A 24515-nucleotide genomic window follows, 5' to 3' on the forward strand; every position below is an offset into this window, starting at 1 on the left:
CCCTCACAAATGGCAGTAGCCTGAGCTTATACCCAGATAACATCATCAGAAAAAGGTAAAGGAATACATTGATTCTTTCAAGCCACAGCTGTAACATTTCTTCTCATTTCTTATGGGTGCCACCTGACGGCTACTTCCCAGACCCTCAGTGTGGCAGGAGCACCCAGGTGCCGGCAGTGTCTTGTTAAGGAACATGTTCCCGGTCCTTTGCTAAGTGAGCTAGCTTGGAGAAGAGCCATCTCCCAAACAGAGCAATATGCTATTCGCATTGTTTCAACCCAACTGTTTATACCAGTTTAAACCAGTACATATACTTGTAAAGTAATTTACAGCTTGCAAAACACTTCCCTAGGCATGAGCTCATCTAAAATGCCACAAGAGGTATGGTAAGTAGTTAGGGTTTGTTATCCCAGTTTACAAAAGAGGGAACTAGGCTCCCAGAGGTTGTGACCATTAGTGATTGACAGAAGTGGAAATAGAACCTGGGTCCTCTTGCTTAAATGTTAGTTCTCAGTTTCCTTCCCTGTAATGAGGTTTACATTCCTTCACCATTAGCTCTAAGGCAGAAATAGCCTGAGGAGCACTTTCTCCTTAAACTTCCCTTTGGGATCCTGTAGGGGAAGATCACTCTTAACTCCTATTACAGTCAATGCAGCTAATGTTCCTCAGTACTACGGTCAACTTTCTACTCAGTTTATGGTCCCTTATGAGCATGTTTTTTATTAGACTTTGGAAAACAAAATAAATTGCCTAGAGTCTAGATATAAATGCTTCAGCTCATCTCTCACTCCCCTCCTTAAAACATACTGTTCCTTGATTTAAAAAAAAAAAAAAGCCACTGCTGAAGGTGACTGTACTTAGGATCTGGAGGGAGATGGGGAGAGTAACTGGGAAAGAGGGGTGGATGGTGGCACTACACATTGCCAAGAATGACTTCAGTGCCATCCACATTATATACAGAGAGAGCAGCGAGAGCCCTGTGGGGTGTTTTGCTCCCATTGCTCTTTGCAGGGCTTATCTCTGTCAGTGACATGCAATCCTCTATCAGTGCTTTGTGCAGAAGGAGGCCTGTCCCCATCTCACTGCCCATTGCTGAGTTGATGGCTGCACCACGGTCCAGCCTCCTCCCTGGAACCACCACCCTCACATCTGGTCAGTGTGGCTCACTCTACTACATTATAGTTCCTGAACTACGCGTAGGCCACTCAGCCGTCTGGAAGACCCCAAATCCAAAGTGCTTACAGAAGCACACATTCAGCAATAGGTGTGAGACAATCTGGCCACAGCCCGCCTGACAACGTGCACAGAAATATCTTTTAGTCAATGAGAAATCCAGGGATTGCAATGATTCCACATGGTCCACTTCACAATTCGGGACTATGTGCTTGGAAATGTGACTTTTTCAGACCTTACTAATTTCTTCAGGCCTTGATTTTTAGCTTCCTTCTCTGACCTTCCACTCCACAGCCCTAAGCAGGTCCTTTTGGAAGAACTGTTCCAAGACTGACTCTTGGGCTGATCCTACAGAACCAAAAGGGAAGAGAGTTGCTCACTTTCCCATTGAGCCACCAGTGCCAGACAGCAGCAGCCCTGGTCCATGGTTAAGCCTACAGGAGTGGCTCTGACTGATATGCATATTCCCAGGGAAACTGATAATTCAGAGACTGCAAACCATTCTGCATTCTGAATGCATTGTGGAGCATTGCCCTCCAGCCTGATATAATATCTACCTCTGAGGGCTGTGGCGGGGGTGGGGGGAGACTAATGAGAAGACATATATAAAAGTATTTGTATTGATGCCCTGGGAATGCTGGTCTATGTTCCCATCTCTCCCCTGCTCCTCACCATGTACCTGCAATACCCCCTTCAGTAGGTGGGAGTGGGAATGGGCACTTCGGAATCTTCTGAGCACCTGTGATCTGCCCTCCTGGTCTCCACTTTTGGAGGCAAATATTGGATGGGTAAGAGTAAGAGAATTTAGCCCAAATGAGCCAAACACCCTTAACTAAATGGGGAGTTCTCATGAGCACACCCAGGTGGGACAAATGCCAGGGATAAGTAGCAGAGGGCAAAGACAGGGCACAGAGATCCTGCTGTAAGTGGTTCTCAATGTTGGCTTCACACTGGAATTTACATGGTGTTTTTAAAAATACAGATACCTCTATCCCAACCCTAGATATTCAGCTTTAATTGGCCAAAATGAAAAGATTTCAAAGTGCAAGGTGAGATCAGAACAGTAAGAACATGGGGGGGTCTTTGTGGAGCTAAGACCTTTGAGATGACACTAGAGGTTCTCTTTGTCTCCCTTTGGCTTTACCAAGGGGAGCTTTTATGTTCCCACATCCCACATTGCTGGATGGCATGTCAGGTGTCTGTCTGGGTCACTGCCATACTCTCTCTCCTTATATATGCTAAGCAATGCAACCTTGCAAGTAACTCTATATAGATCCACTACTGGCAAAAGAAATTCTGTGGAATTTGGTAATTTTGGGAGACTTTGAAACTCACATGTGTATGTGTGTGTACATACACACAACCTATAGGAATCAGTTGATGTCCAGTAATCTGGGACCCCTTAGATGCTCCAGAAACCTTAGCATCTGTCCACATTCCACGTTGAGCCTTTGAAAGGGTCTGAAATGCAAGCAGCCCCCTCTGGAGCAAGTCACTGTCAGTTTCAGACTTTCTGGGGCTCAACTCCAAAGCCCCTTTCATTTTTTTATCCTGAATGAAATCAAATAAGGATGGAAATGCAAAGAAGAAGGAAAAAGGTTGTGAGATGCCCCCTGCCAACCACTCTAAACTCTCAGCATTCAGAGTTACTATTTTAGTCCATGTTTCCTACATCTACAGCTAATAATCAATTTACCTACCTGCTACCTCATCTTCCAAGGCTGGTTTACTATCCCCAGGAGCCATCACTGATCAGAGTAATCAGTGCTAAAGACAGGCTTGATGCTCCCCTTCTACATTTCACTCATTTATTCATGTGCTCATTCTTCCATCCATCCAACCAACACTCATTCTTTCATTGAACAACTATCTATAATAATAAAAGGGTAATATGCTAATTAGACCAGATGTCATTCCAGACATCCTTCCTGACAAAGCTGGAGCCAGAGGGAAGCCAGCTGGGGTCCCAGGTGCCTGCGGGCGGCCCAAGGGAAGTCAGTCTGGGTCCCAGGTGCCTGCAGGTGGCCGGAGGAGGGAATCCCGGGTCCTGGGTGCCGGAGGGAAGCCAGTGCTGGCAACCAGGGGAAGGAAGGCCTACTCTTGCACAAATTTTCATGCATCAGGCTTCTAGTATTTACTAAGAGCCATCTTCCACATTGCAGCCAGAGTGATCCTTTTTCAAACAAAAGCCTGATTGTGCCATCCCCCATGTCAATTCCAAATCTTCAATAGCTCCCCATCACCCATGGGATAAAGAGTAAGCCACCATTGGCTCCTGCCTCCTCCCCACATCACCACACACATTATCCCACGACTGTCTCTGTGCACCACATACCTGGATTTCTTTTAGTTCTGTTAGTCCCTGTTTTCCTCACCTCAGGGCCTCTCTCCACCTGCTTCCTCACCTGAAACTCTCTTCTCCTATCTCCTCCTACTTTCACTGATGACTGCAAATCACATCACAGGCCATCGGAACACTTCCCAGGTATTTCTTGGGGTTGTTTGGCACCACATCCATTACTCAGAACAGATGGTCTCCCTCCACACTAGCTGCTCTTAGGAGAATTTCCTTTTCTGTCTCTATCCCAGTCCCTGCTCTCTCTCTCTCTCTCTCTCTCTCTCTCTCTCTCTCTCTCTCTCTCTCTCTCTCTCTCTCTCTCTCTCTCTCTCTCTCTCTCTCTTTGGACAAGAGCCCCAGACAGCATTGTGCCACAGGAAAGCTCATGAAAAACCCAAAGCCCTTCGCTGACCCCTTAACACATTTTTCCCTCTTAGTTATAAAGCAGATTTTCTCTACTGGCTCTATCCTTGACTGTGCCTCTGTCAAGTGGTCCTTCAAAGAACTGAGGAGACTTGCGGCAGATAGGCAGTAATTTTATACAGCAGCCCCTAAACGAGATGTAAACACTGAAGGGGGGACTGGGAAGATATATTGCCAATTCATACAAGAGCCAAAAAGTAAAAGGAAAATGTCAGAGGATTATAGTGACAAGCTGAGGTCTCTCTACCAGTAACCTAAGCCAAGCTCAACTTGATTTCCTAGACTTGCTAATAGACCACAATCTAAAATCTCCCTCTCTCCCTCTCTCTCTCTCTCTCTCTCTCTCTCTCTCTCTCTCTCTCTCTCTCTCTCTCTCACACACACACACAGAGAGAGAAGAACGTGAAATAAGCACACTGAAGATTTCCCTGGTGATCATTTAAGTGCTAAGAGAAAGAAAAAAAATATATGAGAGTGAGTTATGAAACCGTTTTTCCCACTTTATTCCACAACCATCAAAAAGTCTCAGATACATAAAAAACTCCATAAAAGCAATGAGTGGCAAAACGAATTCTAATGTGAAGGAATCTTACACTTGAGCTATGACCAACACTACTGCAGTTTCTTTTGGGGGAGCTATCTTTGACTCAAGTACTATACAGATATGTTTTGGAAGGAAGGTTCAGGGGAGGTGTGAAGAGAAGTAGCCTGGCAGACCCCTCCTGAAGCCACTCACCCCCTCGGATTTGTATAGCACCTGAGATTCCTCTGGGAAAGACTCTCCCACTGTGTGTGTTTTGGGGGCGGGGGGTAGGATAGCACCAAAGGTGCCCCTCCCGGCATGGTACCCACTGGGTCTCTGGCTCTACTGCTCCTGGACAAACTGGAAACCAAGAGCCACCTCCTACTGCGTGCAACTGTGGTACCTAATTCAGGGGCAGGGATGGGAGCACCCTTAGACAGCAAGCCCACAGTTCCAATAACAGGGTCAGTGGACCTCAGGCCTTCTAGGTCCCAGAACTCCCAGGGCAGAGTCTGTTCTATGACATCAGGCAGCTCTAACAGGAGACTCTCACCAAACCCTGGGGTTGCTAAAAACTGCCACAGTGGCCCTGGCTGGTGTGGCTCAGTTGGCTGGCTGTCCTCGTGTGCACCAAAAGGTTACTGGTTCAATTTTAGGTCAGAACACATGCCAAGGTAACGGGCTCAATCCTGGGTAGGAAGTGTTCAGGAGGCAGCAGATGGATGTTGTGCTCTCATATCGATGTTTCTCTCTCCCTCTCCCTTCATCTCTCTTTCAAAATCGATTAAAAAAAAAGCTTTAAAAAAATTTGTCCACACTTGACTTTCCCAATCACCCCAGCCTGCAAGAACTCCTCCTTCCTCCAAACTTCCAGAGCCTCTGTGGTCCCTGCCATTTACCAAACATATCCTGCCCCATCCTATTGTCTATTTCTCTGCAAGTCTGTCCTGAGCTCCCAGGTAGAGTGCAAGACTCATGAAGGTAGAGCCTTGCCTTTCACCTCTTGGTATTCCACATGGGACCTCACACGGTGGTTCAGAAGAGTCAAGAAAGACAGGAGGCTCCCTTAAAATAACACTTTTGTTAAGCAGACAAGAAAAACATCTAACAGATGTGTTATGTTTTTTAAAGGCTCCTTTCTAAATTCCAAAGAAATCACTAAATAAGAACCTGATGACAATTCCATTTCTACTGGTATCTGGACCAATTAAAAACAGGATGTAAAAAAATGCTGAGGAGCTCACAAAGCAGGAGGGACTCAGAGGACAGAAGTGGACAGTAGATGGCAGTCTGTCCCCATGTCAGAAATAGTCACAGAGACACTATGCATCCAGGCAGCAGAGAGAAGCAATGAGCTTACGTACTCAGGCAGATCCACCTTCCTGTCTGTATAGACTGCAGCCATGAGCAGGGTCCTCCTGAAAATCATACCTCTGAGCGCACACACTTACACATCCAAGCCCCATCACCTGGACAACATGCACCCTACCTAGCTCTCCCCACGAAGAACCAGGGGGCACATATCACAATGGGCTCTAAGAGACTCGAAGACTTGGTCTGACATTTGGAACTTAATGACAGGAAAACCACTGTCCTGCCAAAGTCAAGACTGTTCACAAACCCTTGGACTGCTCCTGACCAAGAAGATTCTTCACCATCATTCACACTAAAAAACAACGCTCCAACTGAGACCCCTGCAATTGACATTCCATGCTCATGTTGCCCCTCCTTGGATCACACTGATGTAAGCCATCTATCTCCATCACCAAATCCTAGACCCTCAGAATCAGAGCTGTAGCATCCACCTTGCATCTTCTCTAACATCTAGCACAGGCCCAGACTTAGCTACCAGCAGAATGCTTACTGAATAATCTTCCAACATATGCTTTTCAAGTGTTTAAACATCAATCACCTTAATTCATGTGCAATGACATCCAATTCCCCTGTGACCAAGAGCCCAAATTTGCAGAAGAGCTCAGCAGATTAAGACATGGGGCAGAGGGGTCTCCAAAGAGAAAAAGAATAGCCTTTCCTGGTGAGCAGGCTTCATGACCACAGGCCTGGACAGGCCAAATGGAGACACAGAGAACACGGCTCTGGACCCTTGGCCAGTGCATGACCTCTCTGAACCCAGACCCTTACCCCTGCACAATCAGAACTCACTATAACTCACCATGCAGTCATTCCCGAACTCATTTCTATGGAAGACACTGTTCAAGGTATTGGAGGACACAAGATGAAAAGACCAGATCCCTTTCTTTGCAGAGCTCATATTTTAGTAAGAAGATAGAAATGAGAATAAAACTTAAGCTGCTAAGCGGTAGAACATGTGATGGCTGGGGAAGGAGCCCCAGGATCTCTGAGGAAGGGAGGGAAGTTGCCCAGGGAAGGTAATGGTGAAGGATGATTTCCATATCCTTGGTGAGGAGAGCATTCTAAATACAATGTAACACAGAATGTATCCTCCAACACCATCTCAAATTCAAGAATAGACATATATTCCTGCCACTAGAATAGTTTTGCAATCAAAGGACATTTCCCTCTACTTTTAAGCCATATCCCCTTATGGAGCCATTCATCCAGGTTTTTCTATTAATCCTTGATTCCCACAATAAATGATGAGGCAGGAAAGACTTTAGGGGTCACCAAAGACAGTAGCCCTTAACTCTCTCTCTCACTTAACACACGAGGAAAATGAAACCTGGTGTGGTTCGGGGACTTCCCCAAATGCAGTCAGTCTCTGAACGAGTTAGGGGTGGAGTCTGGTCTCCTTGCTCATAGTTCATGATCTTTCTGATTTAGATTACTGAATTCAGCTACCCACAGACAATTTTATCCCACATAAACCTTTCCCTAGGCTCCAACTTCCAATGCAAAATCTGCCACAAATCTGGCAAGCTTGCTTCTTCAGCACGTTATAAACACACACTCATCCATATGTTCAATAACTTATCTGGCACCACATAACTTAATTTCCTCCTCCTCCCCTGCACATTTCTGCATGGACGTTCTCCAGGCCAGCAGGAATACCTGGAAATCCCAGGTCTGGGCCACAGAGAGGCTCAGGGACCAGCAGGATCATGGAATATGTGGGTTGTCACAACTGGCAGGGTCCTTTTGACCGTCTAGTGAATCCAAGCCCCTCCTTTTCCAGAAGAGCAAACAGAGGCCCATGGAGGGAGAGTGACTTGCTCTAGGTCACACAGCTAGTTTGAGTCCTTTGCAAAGAGAAGTACAGAAAGTTGGGTAGCAGGACAGATGGGCTCCTTCCCCATCACAGGACACACTTGTTGGGAATCAGGTGATTCCCAGAGTGGCATTTCACTCTTGAACCCAGTGGAAGCAGGGGCATGCCCTGTGAACAATCGGGACTAGGTCTGCTAGACACAGGATGGAAATAATCCCAGACTGGGAACTTGAAACATATTCCCTAAGGGTTCATTTGGAACCAGAGGGGGAGGATATTTTTAAATGCCAGGGCCTTAGACCTAGAAACAGAGGGAGGGAGGCAGTAAATTTCAAGGACCTGGCTATCATAAAAAAAAAAAAATCATAATAGAAGGGCTAAGTCACCCTACACATGGGAAGTTGTTTTAAACCAAGTTAACACATAGTTTTGGAGCGCCTACCACCTCACCAGCATTAGGTTAGTGTTGTACATTTATCTGCACATTGCATTCCCTTTAAGCGACAGAACGAAGTCATTCTTATTAATTGCCTTGAGGATGAGAATGTGGTAGTTGTGGTGTGGAAATCATCCGAGGGAGAAAGAAGAACAATAGCCTTCAGTCACAGCCTTCAGAGAGGGCAAAATGCACTCTAAGCACCCCTCTGGTGGCTCTACCTGTGTTACTACCCAGAGGAGGGCTTGCAGCAAGCAGGCAAGTTCCAGAGCTGGAGGACACTACAACTGCTCTGCTCCAAAGGGAGCCTGGGGACCCCAGTCCTTAGCAGCACCCCCTGACCCCAATCTCTCAGCAAAAAAAAAAAATCTATATTCACATTGGCCCAGTATAACTGAAGGGAATTTCCTAGCCTATCCCATTTTCCAAATTCTGAAAAGCCTTCATGGTCTCCATTCAGATTTTCTTTTACTTTGATTCTGTGCAACCCTCATTGCAGTATTCAAGAATGCTGGGACCTACCACCTCTTGTGGGTGTGTGGATCAAAACCAGATGTCCAGCTCCAATCTTATAGAGTTTACAAGAAGGCAATTGTGGCTTAAATCAATACCCTCATTCTGGAAGGGCAGATTCCCTTGTCAACAGAAACAGAATGGAAGTACGGGGCTGGGGGGGGGGGGGTGGTGGGGGGCCGTGTTCAATGGGAGCTAAGACAGATCTGACACACACGCTTGCCAGCAGGTGGCTAAAAAACTTCAACATTTGTCTTGCAAGTGAAAATGAACTCTCCAGTGGAGCAGGCTTCCCTGTGGGGTGATAGACTTTGCAGAGGGCTATCAAACAATCGCCCATCTGGATGACACCACAGAATGCAGAAAACAGAATCTGACTGGCAGGTGATGGACTTGGGATGGCCACAGGCTTCAGGACAGAAAGCCAGCGCACCAATACCTAGTTGCATCACTGTAAGCATATCCCTTAACCTCATGTAACCTCAGTCTCCTCATCTGTAAATGAGATTATTTTGGGCATTGAGATAATGCCATACACTATTTGTAATCATCTCTGAAGCTCCGTAAGGACTCAAATATTAATTGCAATTATCATCATCATCAATCCTCTTAAAGATGGGTCCTTATCTTAGTCAGAAATACTAACACTAAGAGCCATTCACATGGAAGCTAGATGATTAATTAGCATCAGGCCTACCAGAAAGCCAAACGCAACTTCTTCCAGCTCTGTATACACTGTGCAGGCTAAGCCAACTTTGTGAACATTCTTGGCCAAAACAAAACACTATGGCATATTCTTTGCATGACTTTCTGCCTTTGACTCAGCCATTCCCCAAAGATATAAACAGGAGCTCATTTAGGGTGTGCCAAGATGTACCTCAAGTAAGACCTACTAGCATTGATTGAGCAGAAGGATGAGCTACTGTAGAATCCTAGGGTGGTAGAGTTGGAATGGGACTTTGAAATCTTCTAATTCAAGCCCTTCATTTACAGATGGGTAAATCAAGGGCTGGAGAGAACATCCAGGATAACACAACAGCTGATTAGTGACCCAGCTCAATTCCAAACCTGGTCTCCCACTTCCAAGTCAGCAGGTTTTCTGCTGCCCTGTGCTGCTTAAGGTCACCTTAGCCCGGCATCGTTTGAGGTCAGCAAGCTACTTACAGCTCTGGCCTTGAGTGAGCAAGAACTTTCCTCCTTTCAAAAATCCCTTACTGAACAAAACCATAAAAGATGTGGGCCTCGACAAACGTCTTCTCTGGAGATGCTATAAAAAGTGAGCAACAACAACAACAGACCCCACCTAATTTCACTTCAAAATCTGTTCTTCCCTTCTCCAGCTCAACCAGTTATTGCCAGAGGTTTGTCCGGTGAGGGTGTCCAGAGACACAGATAGCCTCTGGTGGCTCACAGTTAAGATCACTTAAAAAGGACCAGGACACAGATGAGGACAGGAAACAGCCAATGCATTCTGACCACCATGTACTCTCTAGCCTCTTGATATTCTGGACTAAAAGGCTGAGTTATGGAAAACTATCAACAATAACAAAAAATACTTTAGATCTTTGGCCACCTACATGTGCTTTCACAGGTTTTAAAGTGAGTCCTCTGAAAGGTTTCCTTTGTCCAACCTTGATCTTAATAGAAATCTGTCCAGGCAAGAATGAAGTACTATGTACACTGGCCTCCTATTTCTTAAAAGCTCATACATCCTCCATCCCCCCATACAAATGAGCTGAAGGAAGTTGTTTCTGACTTTTTCAACAAGCTGGCCCTTCTGTAAGAAGCAATATGATGACAGTTCAATCTGAGCCAGGCACCATCTACCTGCCACCCATACCATTCCCTCCCTATGAATGCTTCCTGCATTCATAGGGCCACTCCTGTGCTCAGGTGTCCCCAGCTCATGTACACACATCCCTTGTTCTCCTTTCACTCTGCACACGCCTGTCCACGCACAAAGTACATCCACAGACCTTATCAGCAGCACCACACTGGGCTTAGGCTTGTCTCCAGTAGAAGATTTGGTCTTTCTCCAACAAACTCAATTTTAAATAAAACTAAATCTAAAACCCTAGCAACGGTCATTAGTTCAACCCACTGCTAGAAACTGCCTGCCTCATTAAAGAGTAAAAGAGCAGCTGGTGAGTCTTGAAGCCCATCGGTGGGTTTTAAAGATCTTTAGTGCGGGCCTGTCTCCCGCTCTCTCACTTTAGCCAACATGTGGATTTACATTCCCTTCGGTTGGGATGGGAATAACTATTCAGGAAAAAGTCTGGAGAAGCCTGGAGCAGAAGCTGCCTGCTCAATTAGTCGTCCTGAATGGAGGGGAAGAGGAGAGGCCTGAACATCTGATACATCTGGGAGTGGAATTGCAGAGATGGGAAATGTTATGTAATTAGACTCTGCTGGCCTGTCCCGCCTGGGGAATGTGAGACCCATCAGCAGTGACCTCTTCCAATCAACTTAATTGGCCCAATCTCGCCAAGAAAAGCAACAGAATTGGTTTAGTGCCTCATGGAAATAGCTTAGCTCCTGACTATTTATGGCCACTGAACTCAAGGATGGGAGCCTGACTCTGAGCCAGGAGTCGACAGCATGTGCTGACTTCTGGGAGGACTCGGAGGCTTCAGTGGGTTTCCTTGCCCCTCTGCCTCCATTTTTGTCTCTGGGGAGAGTGGCTGCACCAGCTTGCTGCACTGGGTGCACGCCATCCCACATATCTACAGGCTCTTGCCTGCCAAGGACCCACAGTTCAGAGGAAAACAGACCTTCACAGCAACCCAGGATGGATGGGCTTTGCTCCTCTTTTATTCAAATACACCAAGGACAACGATCATTTTCTCTCTTCTCAAAGTCACATTCATTGTGGCCTCGTGGTCTGCACAGCTCATGTTAAAGAACAGGACAATATCTGTTTCTGATCATTAATAACATTGATTTTTGGACCACCTTTCTTCTGAAGAGTTCAGAGACCTTTTATGAATACAGATTTCCATCAATTATCACCTAGGTTTGACTGCCTCCATTTTATGGATGAGTAAACTAAGGCAGTTAAAGAAAGTTCTGCTTACACAGTGGATGAACAGTAGACAATGCAGAGGGCATTGAGACTATTTTACCAACTTGCACTATCAGGGGGAAGAGGTACAGATCCTGTTTTTACAAATTCACATACACATGGCACCTGTATTCAATTGGACTTCATCTCTGAGTATAGCTTTGTACTCCTAAACACACCAAGCTTTGACTGGAAGAGGCATCACAGGCATTGCCATTTTTGTAAAAGGAGAAACAGAACAGAGCATCAGAGAGATGAGAAAACTTTCCTGAAGACACACTGCTCCAAAGTGACAGAGTGGGACTAGAATCCAGACATTCCCAATGGGGTGTCTCCCACCCCCATCACACCATCTTCAGAAATATCTGCCACCAGATCTTCTTCTGACCAATGGCCAAACCCTACATTAATTCTCTCTCATGTGGATGCATTGCCCCTAAAAATAAACTGAATCTCAAAATGGCACAGCTATAAATTCATGAATTCAAAAATGTCATGAGTCAAATTAAGTCCCCCCAATATGTGCTCTCACACAATTAGGACCTAATGAAGTTCCCTGTCACCTGGTCCAGACAAGCAAGTATGTGCAGCCAAAGTGCGCCACTCACCCTGTCCTGATGCAGCCACCCCACTAGCTCTCTCGGGGTGTGAACCCGACCACCTTCACGTTCCCCTCACTTCCCAGAGGCTCCAAAGCCTGCAGCTCATCTATGCCTTTTTTTACTTAAGATGCACATCAGAGCATCTTTCCTTAGATACACAGAATTCCTCCAAAAACATATACCCACTCCCTCACAACAGCCAGAATCTACACTCCTCCTATTTTCTTGGCTAGCTTTTTCCCAGATACTTTACTCCAGACACACACACACACACACACCAGGTTAGCCTTACCCAGAAAACATCAAGATTAACAAACATTCAACCCTCATCTTCCCTGATCAAGGCTTCACCCTTCTCCAGCTTCACATATTAAGTTTGTTCCTGCTAGCAAGTAGGCATTACACACTTATAAACTCATCACTCCATTGCATCAGGACCCTCATTCTGACCTGGATGGAGGCAACCCCACCCCAGTTCCTAGCTCCCACCCACTACAAGAAACAGTAACATGCTTCAGCTCCCTCCCCAACACACAAAACTATACATCATCCCTATCTTTATGCCCTCTTTTTACAAAACCACAGATATATTTCAAGTCAGCGTCCCTTTGGCCCCCAAGATCCATAAACATCTCTAGAAACTGAATTATAGTTCTCGAAGAAACCTCAACTAGCATCGAGCTCGCTTCGTTCCTCCTGGCAAAAGTGCAGCAGTCAGCTGAGCTCCAAGAAGGAATTTTTCCAGGGCACTGTGCCATGGCCCAGTACCCAGCAATGAGCTGAGCATCCAGTAGTCATTCCATAAATTTTAATTGATAATCAATAACAATTGGTGGCAGTAAATTCCCCTATTAAATACGAAATTCATTATACAACATAATACAGCATGCATCTCTGCCACTAGGCATGCCAAATATATTCTTCCACTCACTCCAATCCTGTGTGTGCATCCTCCCTGATCCCCACAAGGTGCCAACACACAGGACTTTTCCCCTTAAATGCACATCCCTCATTCTAAGCCCTCTCCAGTTCCCTCCTTTCTTGGGAGCTGGGGAGAGGATGAAAGCAAAAACCAACTCAGCATCCTTCCCTGATCAGTCTCTCCATAATGTGTCTGAACCCAGACTCTCCTATCCCCCACATGATCCAATGCCATCCCAGCCAGTTTTCCCAGTGCACACTCATAAAGTTCACACTCTGCTCTTCTCATATAATCTTTTCCCACCTCCACACATATCCCTTCAGTAATCCTCAGGCACCCAAACCTTCCACACACATCCACCTTTCACTCCCACACACAGCCTAGCCGCCCTCCCACGCCACACCCACTCCATGTGTCTGTGCAGGCATACACATGCCATCTGTCTTCAACACACTGTACCTCTCCTCCTGCTCCGACACCCTTCCCAGGCACAGATTTCTCATTAGCTACACCTATGTTCCCACCTGCTCTCCTATCCTGCCAGTCAAGCATATGCCCATCTCACAGACTCCTCAGAAACACCTCCATGGAACATAGGGCAAGGTGGAGCTCCTGCTCTCCCCTGCCCCCCCCCCTCCCCGGCAACACACCCTCAGGCAGAAACTTTCTAAAAACCTCCTTCTCTGACCAAGCAGAGCACCCAAGGGTCCAGATCTAACTTCCACAGGAAAGCAGACCCATCATAGTATCAAATCCTCCACTTCCAGCTACAATATACAGTCCTCACCAACACACTCCCTCCTGCAACACCCCCCCCCAATCTTTCCACTTTCCTTCAATACTATTCACAGAGCCTGTTTTCATCTCCCCCCATGCCCAAAGCCAGGTCTCTGTGTTTGAGTCCCAAGTAGAGGCTGCTGGATTTTATCCTCTGAATTCCACCACTCAACTTTCTTTGTGCAACTTGTCAGGAAGGAATTGGGGGCCAGCGGGACGGACGGGGGCCAGACTGGAGGATTTCTGAGCTTTGTGCAAGCAGAACCTACAGAAAAGTTCCCTCTATGTTACAACTGTCTCCCATCCTGACATTCAGGGCAGAGGGTTAGATGTTTTTCTTGCTCTCTGTTCTGCAGGGTGGGAGAGCGCATCTCTTTATTAAAAAGCAGGCCGTCCAGCACATTCTGTAATCATCTGAGTTGCAAACATCAGACTCCAGGACTGACACCCACCCCTTTGAGCCCCCGCCCCCATCTCTGCACACACATAAACAAGTCCGCGCGGGCTCTGCAGCTCTGAGCCTAGCGCTCAGTCTGCGTCTAGGCAGCTGCCTCCACTCAGACTCTGAACCTGCAGCCCTGCCGCCAGAGGTCGAGGCGAGGCGGTCAGGTTCAGGTTCCGTGTTTCCTCCAGCTGAAATGCCCCCGAGCCAGGGATCCACACGAGTCGGCGAAGGGCTCTTAGTTCCGTGCATTTAAAGCACAGAAGAGGAACGCAGCAGCCAAACTCCCCCAAAGAAGCAGCGCACCCACTCGCGCCCGAAAGCAACAAGAAAGCAACAAGCAGAGTCCCCTCCCCCCACCCGGTCCCTCTTTCCCTGAACTTTCAACTCCCAAGCATCCCAAATTTCATTAGGATTATTAGTAGAGCTCTGGGGTAATGGACCGAGTTGGACAATTGTGGGTCTTTTTAAGTTCGACCTAGCTCCGCCGGTCCCCGCGCCTCCCAACCTTTCCACACCTCCGCCTCAATTTCCTAGAGCTGGCTGGGAGAAACGCTCAGGATTTCCCCTGGGACACACGGTCCTCTGTGCCCCCAGCTCCTCCGCCGGGTCCCAGATGCGCGGGCCGCGCGGAGCTCCAACATCTGCTCAGAGACCCAGGGTGGGGTAACCGCGGGGTGGGCGCTGGCCACGACCTGCCCCGGGTGCAGCGTCGTTTCTGAGAAAAGCTTCCGGAAGAAGCAGGGGGACTCCAGAGCAGGTAGGCTGCGTCGGGCGAGGAGTCTCAACTCCCCAAACTGGGAAGCGACCCTCCAGGTCCGGTGCTCTGAGTCTCCTCCCCCAGCCCACGTCTGGGCCCCGCTAGTGGAGCGTGCGGAGCACGCTAAGAGCCGGGCGCGGGGGGCGTGCCGGGGAGTGGCGGCGGCACCTCGGCCCCTGCCTACCCGGGATCTGTTTGGCACCCCCTTTTGTTACAGGATGCACCGGGAGCCCTCCCTGCAGGAGCACATGCGTGTGTTGGGGAAGGAGTGGTGGCGGTTCTGCTGAATCCCTTCCCTGCCCTTCCGTCGCCCCCATTTCCCCTCGCCTCCGCCCTTCGTTTTCAATCCACGTCCCTTAAACCTGATCACTTTCCCAGATATCGGACATTCGAGGGACGAAAGAGAGGAGAGGAGAGGGAAAGGAGAGAGAGAGAGAGAGTTGTGTTTGCGCCTGGGCCCGGGCTGATCCCTGCGCAAACTTCGGGGAAGGCACAAGCCCGGGAAAGTGAGGTAGTGCGGCTCGATGGGGGTGGGGCGGGGTGCGGAGTTGGGTCCCCCGCGCCACTCCACTGTGAAAAGCCCCACTAGGCCCCCAAGCCCCAAACCTGCCCACCCAACGTGCCCGCCTCCCCTTACCGTGGCAGAAGTAACCATGGCATCCGTGTGACTGTTTCCAGAGACGTCGACATGAAGAGAAAGGTGGACGCAAGCTTGGTCATTCAAAGTCTCCCCCACCCCGCCGCCGCCACTCCCCAGCAGGGCGGGGGGAAAAAGGAGAAAGAAAGAAAAGGGAGGAAAGTAGTTGCTCCGGGCTCTCTCGTGGGGCCGTGCGCGGAGCTGTTCGGTAGAGAGAGGAGCCTTCAACTCTGAGTCCCGTGAACATAATCTGCGCGGTTATAACCAGCCAACCCGGCCAGATGGCTCCGCGCTCAGCGCCTTAACCCCTTGCGCGCCGCGTGTCCCGCCCCCGCGCCGGGCTGGTCTGGAGCCCTGCCGGCCTGCGCCCCAGCGCCGCTCCGACTTGGGTCCGGGGGCCCGTGGGAGGACCGGGCCATTCCTCCCAGCCCCTCTTAGAGAAAAACCCCAAAAACTTCTACATGAGTAGTCTGCTTCAGTCTCCCCTTGATTTCCCTTTTAGAAATCCGGGGGGTGGGGGGGGGGAACGAAATAGTCACCTTTTCACTGCATTTTACATGTGAATGTCTCCAGCCTGTCTTATTTGTTCTTTTTCTTAAACAAGTCTTTTTGCTCTCCCTTTTTTTTTCTTTTTAAGATTTTCTTTACTGGGCAGAAGGGCCTTTCTTGCCCCTTTCCTCTGGGCGGCTTGGGTCTAATGTGTAAACTCCTCCTCCAAACCTTAGACCCTTCCAGCTCCAGATCTCTCCCCACCCCCTATCTAGCCCACCCGTCACTACTTCCCCACCCCACAACATGAACACGCCCAAGGACCATAGCTCCCCGGCGAACTCGCTGCTTGTGGGGACAGTACGCAGGGCTCCTTGCAAGCGGCCAAGGGAGATCAAGTCAGAGAAGTACTGGGGGAGAAAGGGTCGAGGGTCTGGGGAACCGAGGGTGCGTTTGTGTGAGGAGGTGCGTGACGTGAAAGGAGTGGGGGATGGATCGGAGCCTCCCATTTCACCCAGGCTGCAACTTCTCCAAAGCCCCTTTTTTTCCAAACTAGGATCCGGCCCTGCAGCTGAGCGCCCGCCCAGCACCCACCAGTCTGCACGCGCAGACAGCGCGGGAAGCAGAAAAAGCAAGAAACAAACAGACCTCGTGGACCTCCGAAAGCAGTGCCGCGCCCTTCCCCACCCGTAGGTTTTTCGAAGAACGGAACGGGGAGAGGGCAAAATCTCCTATTTCGAGGAAATTTTAGCTGCCCACTGGACCCCACTTGTTCTGGTCGTTCTCTCTAAATTTACTGAGCTCGGTCATCTTGCTTTCACCCATTTGCCACAGAGCAAGTGGAGAGGAAAGTGTCACTTAGGGGTCAAGGAGAAATCCTGCTCCCCTCCTATCCCGCTCCCACGTCGTGGGGTGGCGGACCTCATCTCTGAACACCCTCCACTCTCTGGCTATCTCAGCCACTCCTCACTCCTCACCCCATCTCTTGCCAGGACCTTTAGACTCACGCGCCTTGGGGACTGGGGAGAAGGGCGGGGGGTGGGGGGAGGAAATGAGTATGTCCCCGTCTCCTCCCTGCCCTGCCATTCCAGGGGTCTAATAAACAGCCCACTCTATGTTTCAGCTAGGGTCCGGGTTCAAAACATCCAAATTTATTTGACTTTTTTTTTTTTGGAAAATTTGGTCACACACTGAGATATCATATCAGGCCGAAACCCAGGTAGAGAGAAGCTGCGGAGAGACAGGAAGGGGTGGGGAGTCTGGGGCTGCGTACCAGATAGATTGTACCTGCCTCATCATTATTCTGGCCGGTGGACGCTACCACATCGAAAACAGCTAGAAGCGCCCAGGGAGGCCCAGGGGCGGTCCCTCCCGCGGTCCCCGGGAAGAACAGAGTCCTCTTTCGGTGCCTCTCTCGTGCCGAAATGTCGAGGTCCTCCTCCAGGCCAGGAGAGGCTGCCGAGCTGTTCCCCACACCTGGCGCGCGGTACCGTGAAGGGTCGATTGGGCGTGCTCAGTAGGGTTCTGGTTTTCTCCCTGAGCTCTGGCCCGCCTCCTTGCCCTCCCCCACTTCCCGCTCTTGCCCCTCCCGCTGCCCCCCCGCCCCTCACCCCAGCCAGCTTTCAAAGGAGAGATTCAGGCCCCGGTTTCAGCTCCACTGGCCGAGTTCTAGGGTCTCCTTTCTGGAGCTCCAGGTCCTCCTGTAACCCAGAGATAGCAAGGAAAGAGGTGGTTGGCTCCCGCTGCAGTGAGGAATGGGTTAAAAACATGTGAGGGCTGATCGCCCTGCAGCTTGTGGGTCGCAGGCAGTCTGGAGAGAAGAGAGGAAGGGCGGGGGGCAAACTTGAATTTGAAAAATCAGAAGAAAAAAAAGAAAAAAAGAAGAGAAGGCAGCAGTGAGTTTAAGACCCGAATTTGTGAATTTGTTCGGCGGATGCCGGATGCCGGTCACTGACTGGCCGCCTCACTTTGCCAGGACTAGGCGATCACAGGAAGAGTCTGTATTGTTTCCCAACTTCAGAGGGTTTTGTCTTGAGCTGGTGGGTCTGCCTTTGCGTGCAATCAACACGCCTTGTAATATGAGAGGTGACACCTTAATCTTGCCAAATATGTGCGGTGCCTTTGGGGGGTGGGGGAAGGAGGGAGGGGCTGAGGGAAGGAGAGAGGAGAGTGAGCGAACTGGGCGGAACAGAGGGTGAAAGACCCACTTTCTTCACTTTACCCCAAATAGCCACTCGCCCTTTCCTTTGTGGGAGACATTTTTCAAGCAATCTCTCCTGAGCAGGCACAATGCCATTTTCTTTACAGTTTCCCTTTCTACTTCAGAGCAAAAGGTTCTCTTCTCCCTCTAAGGAAGACAAGCGTCCCACACCCAGGTCTCTCTTTGGGCTTCCAAGGGGGCATCCAGGTGATAAGAAGAGGGTGCCAGAAAGGTGTATTTTTAAAAAAGACAGAATAAAAAATTATTGTATGTAATAGGGAGTCCTTTTGGAAGTGCTGAACGTTGTGACTTGTAACAGCCAGTCTGATTTTCTAAATAGAGAAAGAAATTAGTGGTATAAATAGTTACAGCAAAGAACAGAACTGGGAAGTAAGCTGGTGAGTTCATGCCTGACAGGCAGTGCTGGGTATGGAAATTCATCCATAACTAGGTTGTTGTTGTTTTTATTTTTTTATTAGCTAGGCAATCAGCTCCCTCCAAATGGACTCTGTGGCCATGGCCTTGGATCTGTTGACTGTATTTGTAGGCCCCTGAATCTTCTTTTCCCCCTGCATCTGAATATAAGGCTCTGACTCCTGAAAGCGGTTTGTGAGAGCAGAAACCAGATCTAGTGTTTGAAAGCCCCTTTTCAAACTCTCTCCTAAAGCAAATTTGTAGAGCTTGTATTCTGTCCACCCTTATCTTTTGCAATAGCACCACTCTGTGGTTGAAGCATTGAACAGAAACATAATGGAAATGGAATGAAATATGCCTTTACCTTCTGAAAACAGCATTAATCTACTCAATGTTTCAGTTAAGTGGACTGTGTGTTGGGGGCAGTACCAACGTGTGGTTTCCTCGTTGTGACATGTTGACCCAGGAAATAAGAGAATTGGGCCAAATGGCCTCCAAGGACCCTTTCCTCTGTGACTATATACAGCAAAGACAAACCTAGTGATTTCCCCTCATGATCATATATACCTAGCCTAGAATGTTTGTCTTCTCGTTGTTTTTCTCTTTCCTGTCTTTGAGATTGCTAAGCTATACTCCACACCTTAGCTGAGCCTAAAATATTTGTAAGTTGCCTCCTTTGCTGCTGGAGGGCACTGTGGAGAAGTTTGGCAGAGTGATTGCAGCTACTTTCTCTTCCCCTACCTCATCCAGCCCCACCCCCAGTCATCCAGACAGCTGCTTGAGTGCTGCTGGAGCCTGAAAGTCTATGTTTCTGAAACAATTAAAGTGAGTGCAAAAGGTGTTTGCTTAGGGACTGGGGACTTAAGGGTCAGGAAGGGCTTCTTGCTACCTTGCCTCCTGGCATTCAAAAGATGCCTGGCTGCCCACCCCATTACTACACACATATTAAGTGCAGCATTACTAACCAACAGTCACACCAGCTATCATGCCAATTAGCAACTCCACCCAAATGCCCTCAAAGGTCATGTGTGAGGCATTATTCTTTTTTTTTTTTCCCAAACTGGATGCAGTTGTCCACAGACACTAAGTGACTTGTTTATGTTTACTCAGCAAGCCCAGTCTTCACTAAAAGTTTTATCATCTCCAGAAAGCACAGCTTTGCTGTTATCAGCATCACTCTCAAAAGAGAGTAGGGATACTAGACAGCACATTTTCTCAGCCTCTGTATCCCCACTACATTGAATAGTAGAGAAAGCTGAGGCTCCAGCCTCTCCATGACTTTCCCCAGGGAAACAGTGACAGATCAGGAACCAGAACTCATTGAAAGAGTGGACTTTGGAGTCTTACAAACCTGGGTCCCACACTGCCTTCTTCACCTAGTAGTGTGTGTCTTTAAACAGGCCCCTGGACTTCTCAGAAGCTATCTGTAAATGGCAGAAACAATGCCAATCTCATAGGAGGATTGTGAGGACTGGATGAACTCATTTATTTAAAACACTCAGCACAGTGCCTGGTACCCTGTAAGCTTTAACTCCCAACCTAATAGTCCTTAAACTGAAAACATTGCCACCCCATTGGTGTGGTGTGGGAGCTCAGCCTTTAGGAAAAAAAAACACAAAACTTGACTCTGGAATGCCCTGTTTGTTATTTGTAAATCATTAAACTTTTCATTAATGTAACTTCCTGGGTATGTATTTTCCCCTTTGGACAAAGACAGAAAGAAATTAGTAGAATGAAATAGTGGATGTATTTAGAATTCATAAAGATCCCTAATGTGGACCTCAAAGAGCATGAAAGACATAGTCGAAGGATTTCAAAATCTCATCTTATTCATTCTTTGTCTCTAAGGCAGAGCCACCTCATCATTTAAAAGGAAATTCCACCATGTCCTTCAACTCTTAACAGATTGCCTGGTATATTATTGGTTTGTTTTTATTGCTAATTATGTTCTAGGGCTTACATTGAACAATATAACGAATTACATTGAACAACAGTGGATCAACTCATTTTGTGAAATGGCATACATATTTATAATTATGTCTCAAGAAATTACCCATAATGATAGAGAGAAGGTATGTATTCCTACCACACAGGTGGATATAGAAATCATAATAAAGTCTCCCATTTCACTAGTCATGACATGAATTCCTAACCACCCTATAAATTAACTTTATGCTGCACCAAACTCTACTCATAAAAAAAATGACATTAAGGTTTCCTAGGTAACTAATGCATTTCCAAAGGGAATAAGCCTCAAGAGACAAAGAGGGCAGGGAAAAGGGTGGGGGTGGGGAAGTAAAGAAAAAGAAAAAAAAAAAAAACCATTAGGTTAGACCCATGTGACATAAACAAAATATTTCATGGGGAAGAACTCATAAAATTTTACTACCTGGGTTCGATATAGATATGGTAATGCCATTAATTCCATCTTCAGACAATAAAATCCTCCCTAGGTCATCCCTCTCATCACATATACCAGCATTTCATATTTCAGGTTCAGATTTACAAATGCTGAGAGTAATCAGTCCCTTCCAAGCCTCTGCTGATCTGTGTCCACTCACCAGCGAGCTGTTACTTGAGCCTTACACAGTTGTGTTTAGATATAACCAAATGAGATGAACATGAAAAACAGGGTCAATTAGGATGTCTTAAAATATGTAGATGTTTTTGATTTGAGAGACTCTTAGACCCTTGGACAGGTCTGTTAGCATCAGGAGAAGGCTGTGACTCCAAGGTTGAACTAAGAAGGTCCAAGCAGCCTTTTCACTGTGTCTTCCTTAATCTGGGAAGGGTTGGAATGTTAAACATTGAATGCTTAGGAGAAAATAAAAGATTGAAGGTGGAGCTTAGGCTTCAATTTATGCTATAAGAGTAACAGTGAAAGGCGATGCTATCCAGAGAACCAGGGAGTTAGTTGGAGCCTGGTAGGAGGAAAATGGAGAGCTAGCCTTGTCACTGCCTTGGGAGCTAGGAAAATTGCTGATCTTCTCAGTTCCTTGATTTTACCACATGTTAAAGGGACTTACCCTCATTTTTCTTATATAACTTGGAATGTAAATAACAAAACAAAGAAACACACTAATGAATCCACTTGGGAGTTTGTGTTATCTACTCTCCTCCACCTTCATAGGCCGGAATGACATCTTTGAGTGAAAACAGCTGATTACATGCCACAGCCAGGTGACTTCCCAATGCAAAGCATGGCAAGTTTCCCTGTTAAGTCCATGGCAGCATCGATACTACCCATTACTACTGGGCAGTCAGTGTGAGTGAAGCCTGCATTTTGCACTTCCCATGGTCTGCTAGAAAAAGGACCCGAGCCCGGAAGGTGTGGCTCAGTGGTTGAGCATTGGCCTATGAAGTCAGAGTTCGATTCCCTAGCAGGGCACATGGCAGGGTTGTGGGCTCAATCCCCAGTGTGGGGTGTGAAGGAAGCAGCCAAACAATGATTCTCTCTCATCATTGATGTTTCTATCTTTCCCTCTCTCTTCCTCTCTGAAATCAATAAAAATATATATATATTTTAAAAAGTACACGAGATGCAAGTTCACAGCTGGAAAAGCCAACTGGAAAACCAGCCCTGTTTCCATCATACAATTTCTTCCATTGGGAATTAAAGTCACCTTGGGATTTTACCTCTAACTGAGGACTTGGGTGGGATTAAGGATTAGAAAAGTCTTCTGGCCATACCTTGCATTTACTACCCTTACTAGGTAGTAAGAGGTAGGGAAAGCCTGGAAAAGTAAATAAATAGGAATCCAAAGGTGCAACTTTTGCAATGATTTAAGGCTAAATAGGCTGGAAACCCAGGTCTCCTTACCCCTAATTAGGAGCCCCATCCAGTCTAGCCACGTGTATAACAATGACATATAATAATCTGTCCTATTGGTACTCTTCTCCTACACAACTCTCCCCAGAATTTGAGGCTGGGAAGATGTGGAAAAAATTATTTCATTCATCCTCCTGCCCTCAAGACCAATCCTCGCTTACCTCCTGCCCCCAAAACCAATCCTCACTGACAAGACAGAAGAGAAGCATATGGAGGGGGGCAAGGAAGGTTCATTCTATTATCCATATCTCCTTGGGAAAACATTCTTCTCTCCACTCCAGCAGTCTAGGAAAACTAAGCAAAGAATGCTTAATCACTGAGTCTTTTACTCTAAAGACCTTATTCCCAGAGTTCCCATGAAACACTAAAACAAAAAGTTATTAACAGTTCTTGGGGGTCAAGGAAAGCTGAGTTCAAGTTAAAATAAACTTATACACCTCTACCATCCCCAACACACACAAACATATACAGACAGACACATCCCTACAGCCAACCTGATGGTTTGCTATATTTACCAGTCAATTCACTGACAGTTCTGGCCCTGTTCCCACTCTGAGAGCAGGCTGTCCTCAGGCCCCCCCATTCAGAATGCAAATAATGCTCAAGCAACAGAGTGCCCAATACTGGCCTTAGCCCTAGACTATTAAACTAGGAGACAGAATTCATGTCTCTGAGCTCCTGTGTGATCTTAGGCACATTGCCTGTCTCCTGTTAGGCCTCAATTTTTCAAATCTGTAAAGTGGAGATAATAATAGTAAATATTTTAAAATTGAGATGTAAAGAATTTACGTAACATGTACAAGGATACGTGGGTATGAATGAGTGGCAAAACAGAGATTTGCACCTCAACTGCCTGTTCCTGCTACACGATCCAACCTTGAGACAATGACATTTTTACACATGAGGAAACTGAGGCCAAGGAGGGGACAAGCAACTTGCCTAAGGTCATTCAGAGGAGCTCAGACACGAGCCAGGTCTCCTGTCTCTAGTCAATGGCTAAGAGCAATAGCAGCATTGTTGTAGTGTCCATAGTCAATTCTTCTGGGCTCAAGGTTATCCTAGGTGGTGAGAGAAGGAAAAAAATGGAGAATGGAGAAGAAGAGTAGGGTCAAGTCCCTCTCTGGGCCCTTTGTGTGCTTTTGCAAGAGAATGTAACTCACACCAGAATTGTGACTTGGTACATAGAGGAAGAACTGATTTCAATACCTTCCCATCTCCTCAGTAAGTTCCTCTGTCAGGACACACCTATATGACTACATGACAGCCTTGGATAAGAGAGCTCCCAGCAGCAGCAGGGAAAAGCTACACAGTGCCTACTTAACTAAGACTTTTTTCCAAAGGGGTAGGCCATTGGCTAGGTTCCAAAGATTAAAAGGCCTCTAATCAAAACTACTAGTGTTTGCAACACCAGGATACATACAGAAGTTAAGCCTTGCATTCCTAACAAGTAGTGAGTCTGTAAATGCCCATGTAGAAACTACAGAACCCTGGATTGGAACATTATGGGCAATTGATGTTTTGTTACATATGTTTCATTTGAATCCCATCCAGTCACAAATGTACATTCATGCAAATGTCTCTTCCTCTAGCACAGACATAGACTAAAATGCCACTTAGGGCTCAGACTCAGCAGACAAGCCAGCATTCAAAACCTGTCTGTGAATGAGCTTTACAATCTGAAGCTGCTGCCAAGATAGTAATCATGAGGCATCATATTTGTATTTCACTGCTCCATCATGTCCAGCCTCTCTGCCTGCAGACGAGGATAAGAGAATTCCACTGGTCCTTC

At 47.3% G+C, this 24515-nt stretch overlaps 1 protein-coding gene across 2 annotated transcripts in view; it reads right to left on the minus strand.

Moving 5' to 3' along the window:
- The window catches only part of NTF3 (neurotrophin 3), a 72213-nt gene extending 54429 nt beyond the window's left edge, over positions 1-17784 (minus strand). Inside the window, exon 1 of one of the 2 annotated variants that reach the window (XM_080660694.1) lies at positions 17571-17784. In XM_080660694.1, the coding sequence (XP_080516820.1) occupies positions 17571-17582 (12 nt within the window). In that variant the 5' untranslated portion in view covers positions 17583-17784. Of the gene's footprint in view, positions 1-15794; positions 16026-17570 lie in introns of those variants that run through there. The other variant, XM_080660693.1, reaches the window with a different exon arrangement.
- Positions 17785-24515: the final 6731 nt, after the last annotated feature.

Source organism: Plecotus auritus (assembly GCF_963455305.1).
Source record: "Plecotus auritus genome assembly, chromosome: 3".
NCBI lineage: Eukaryota > Metazoa > Chordata > Mammalia > Chiroptera > Vespertilionidae > Plecotus > Plecotus auritus.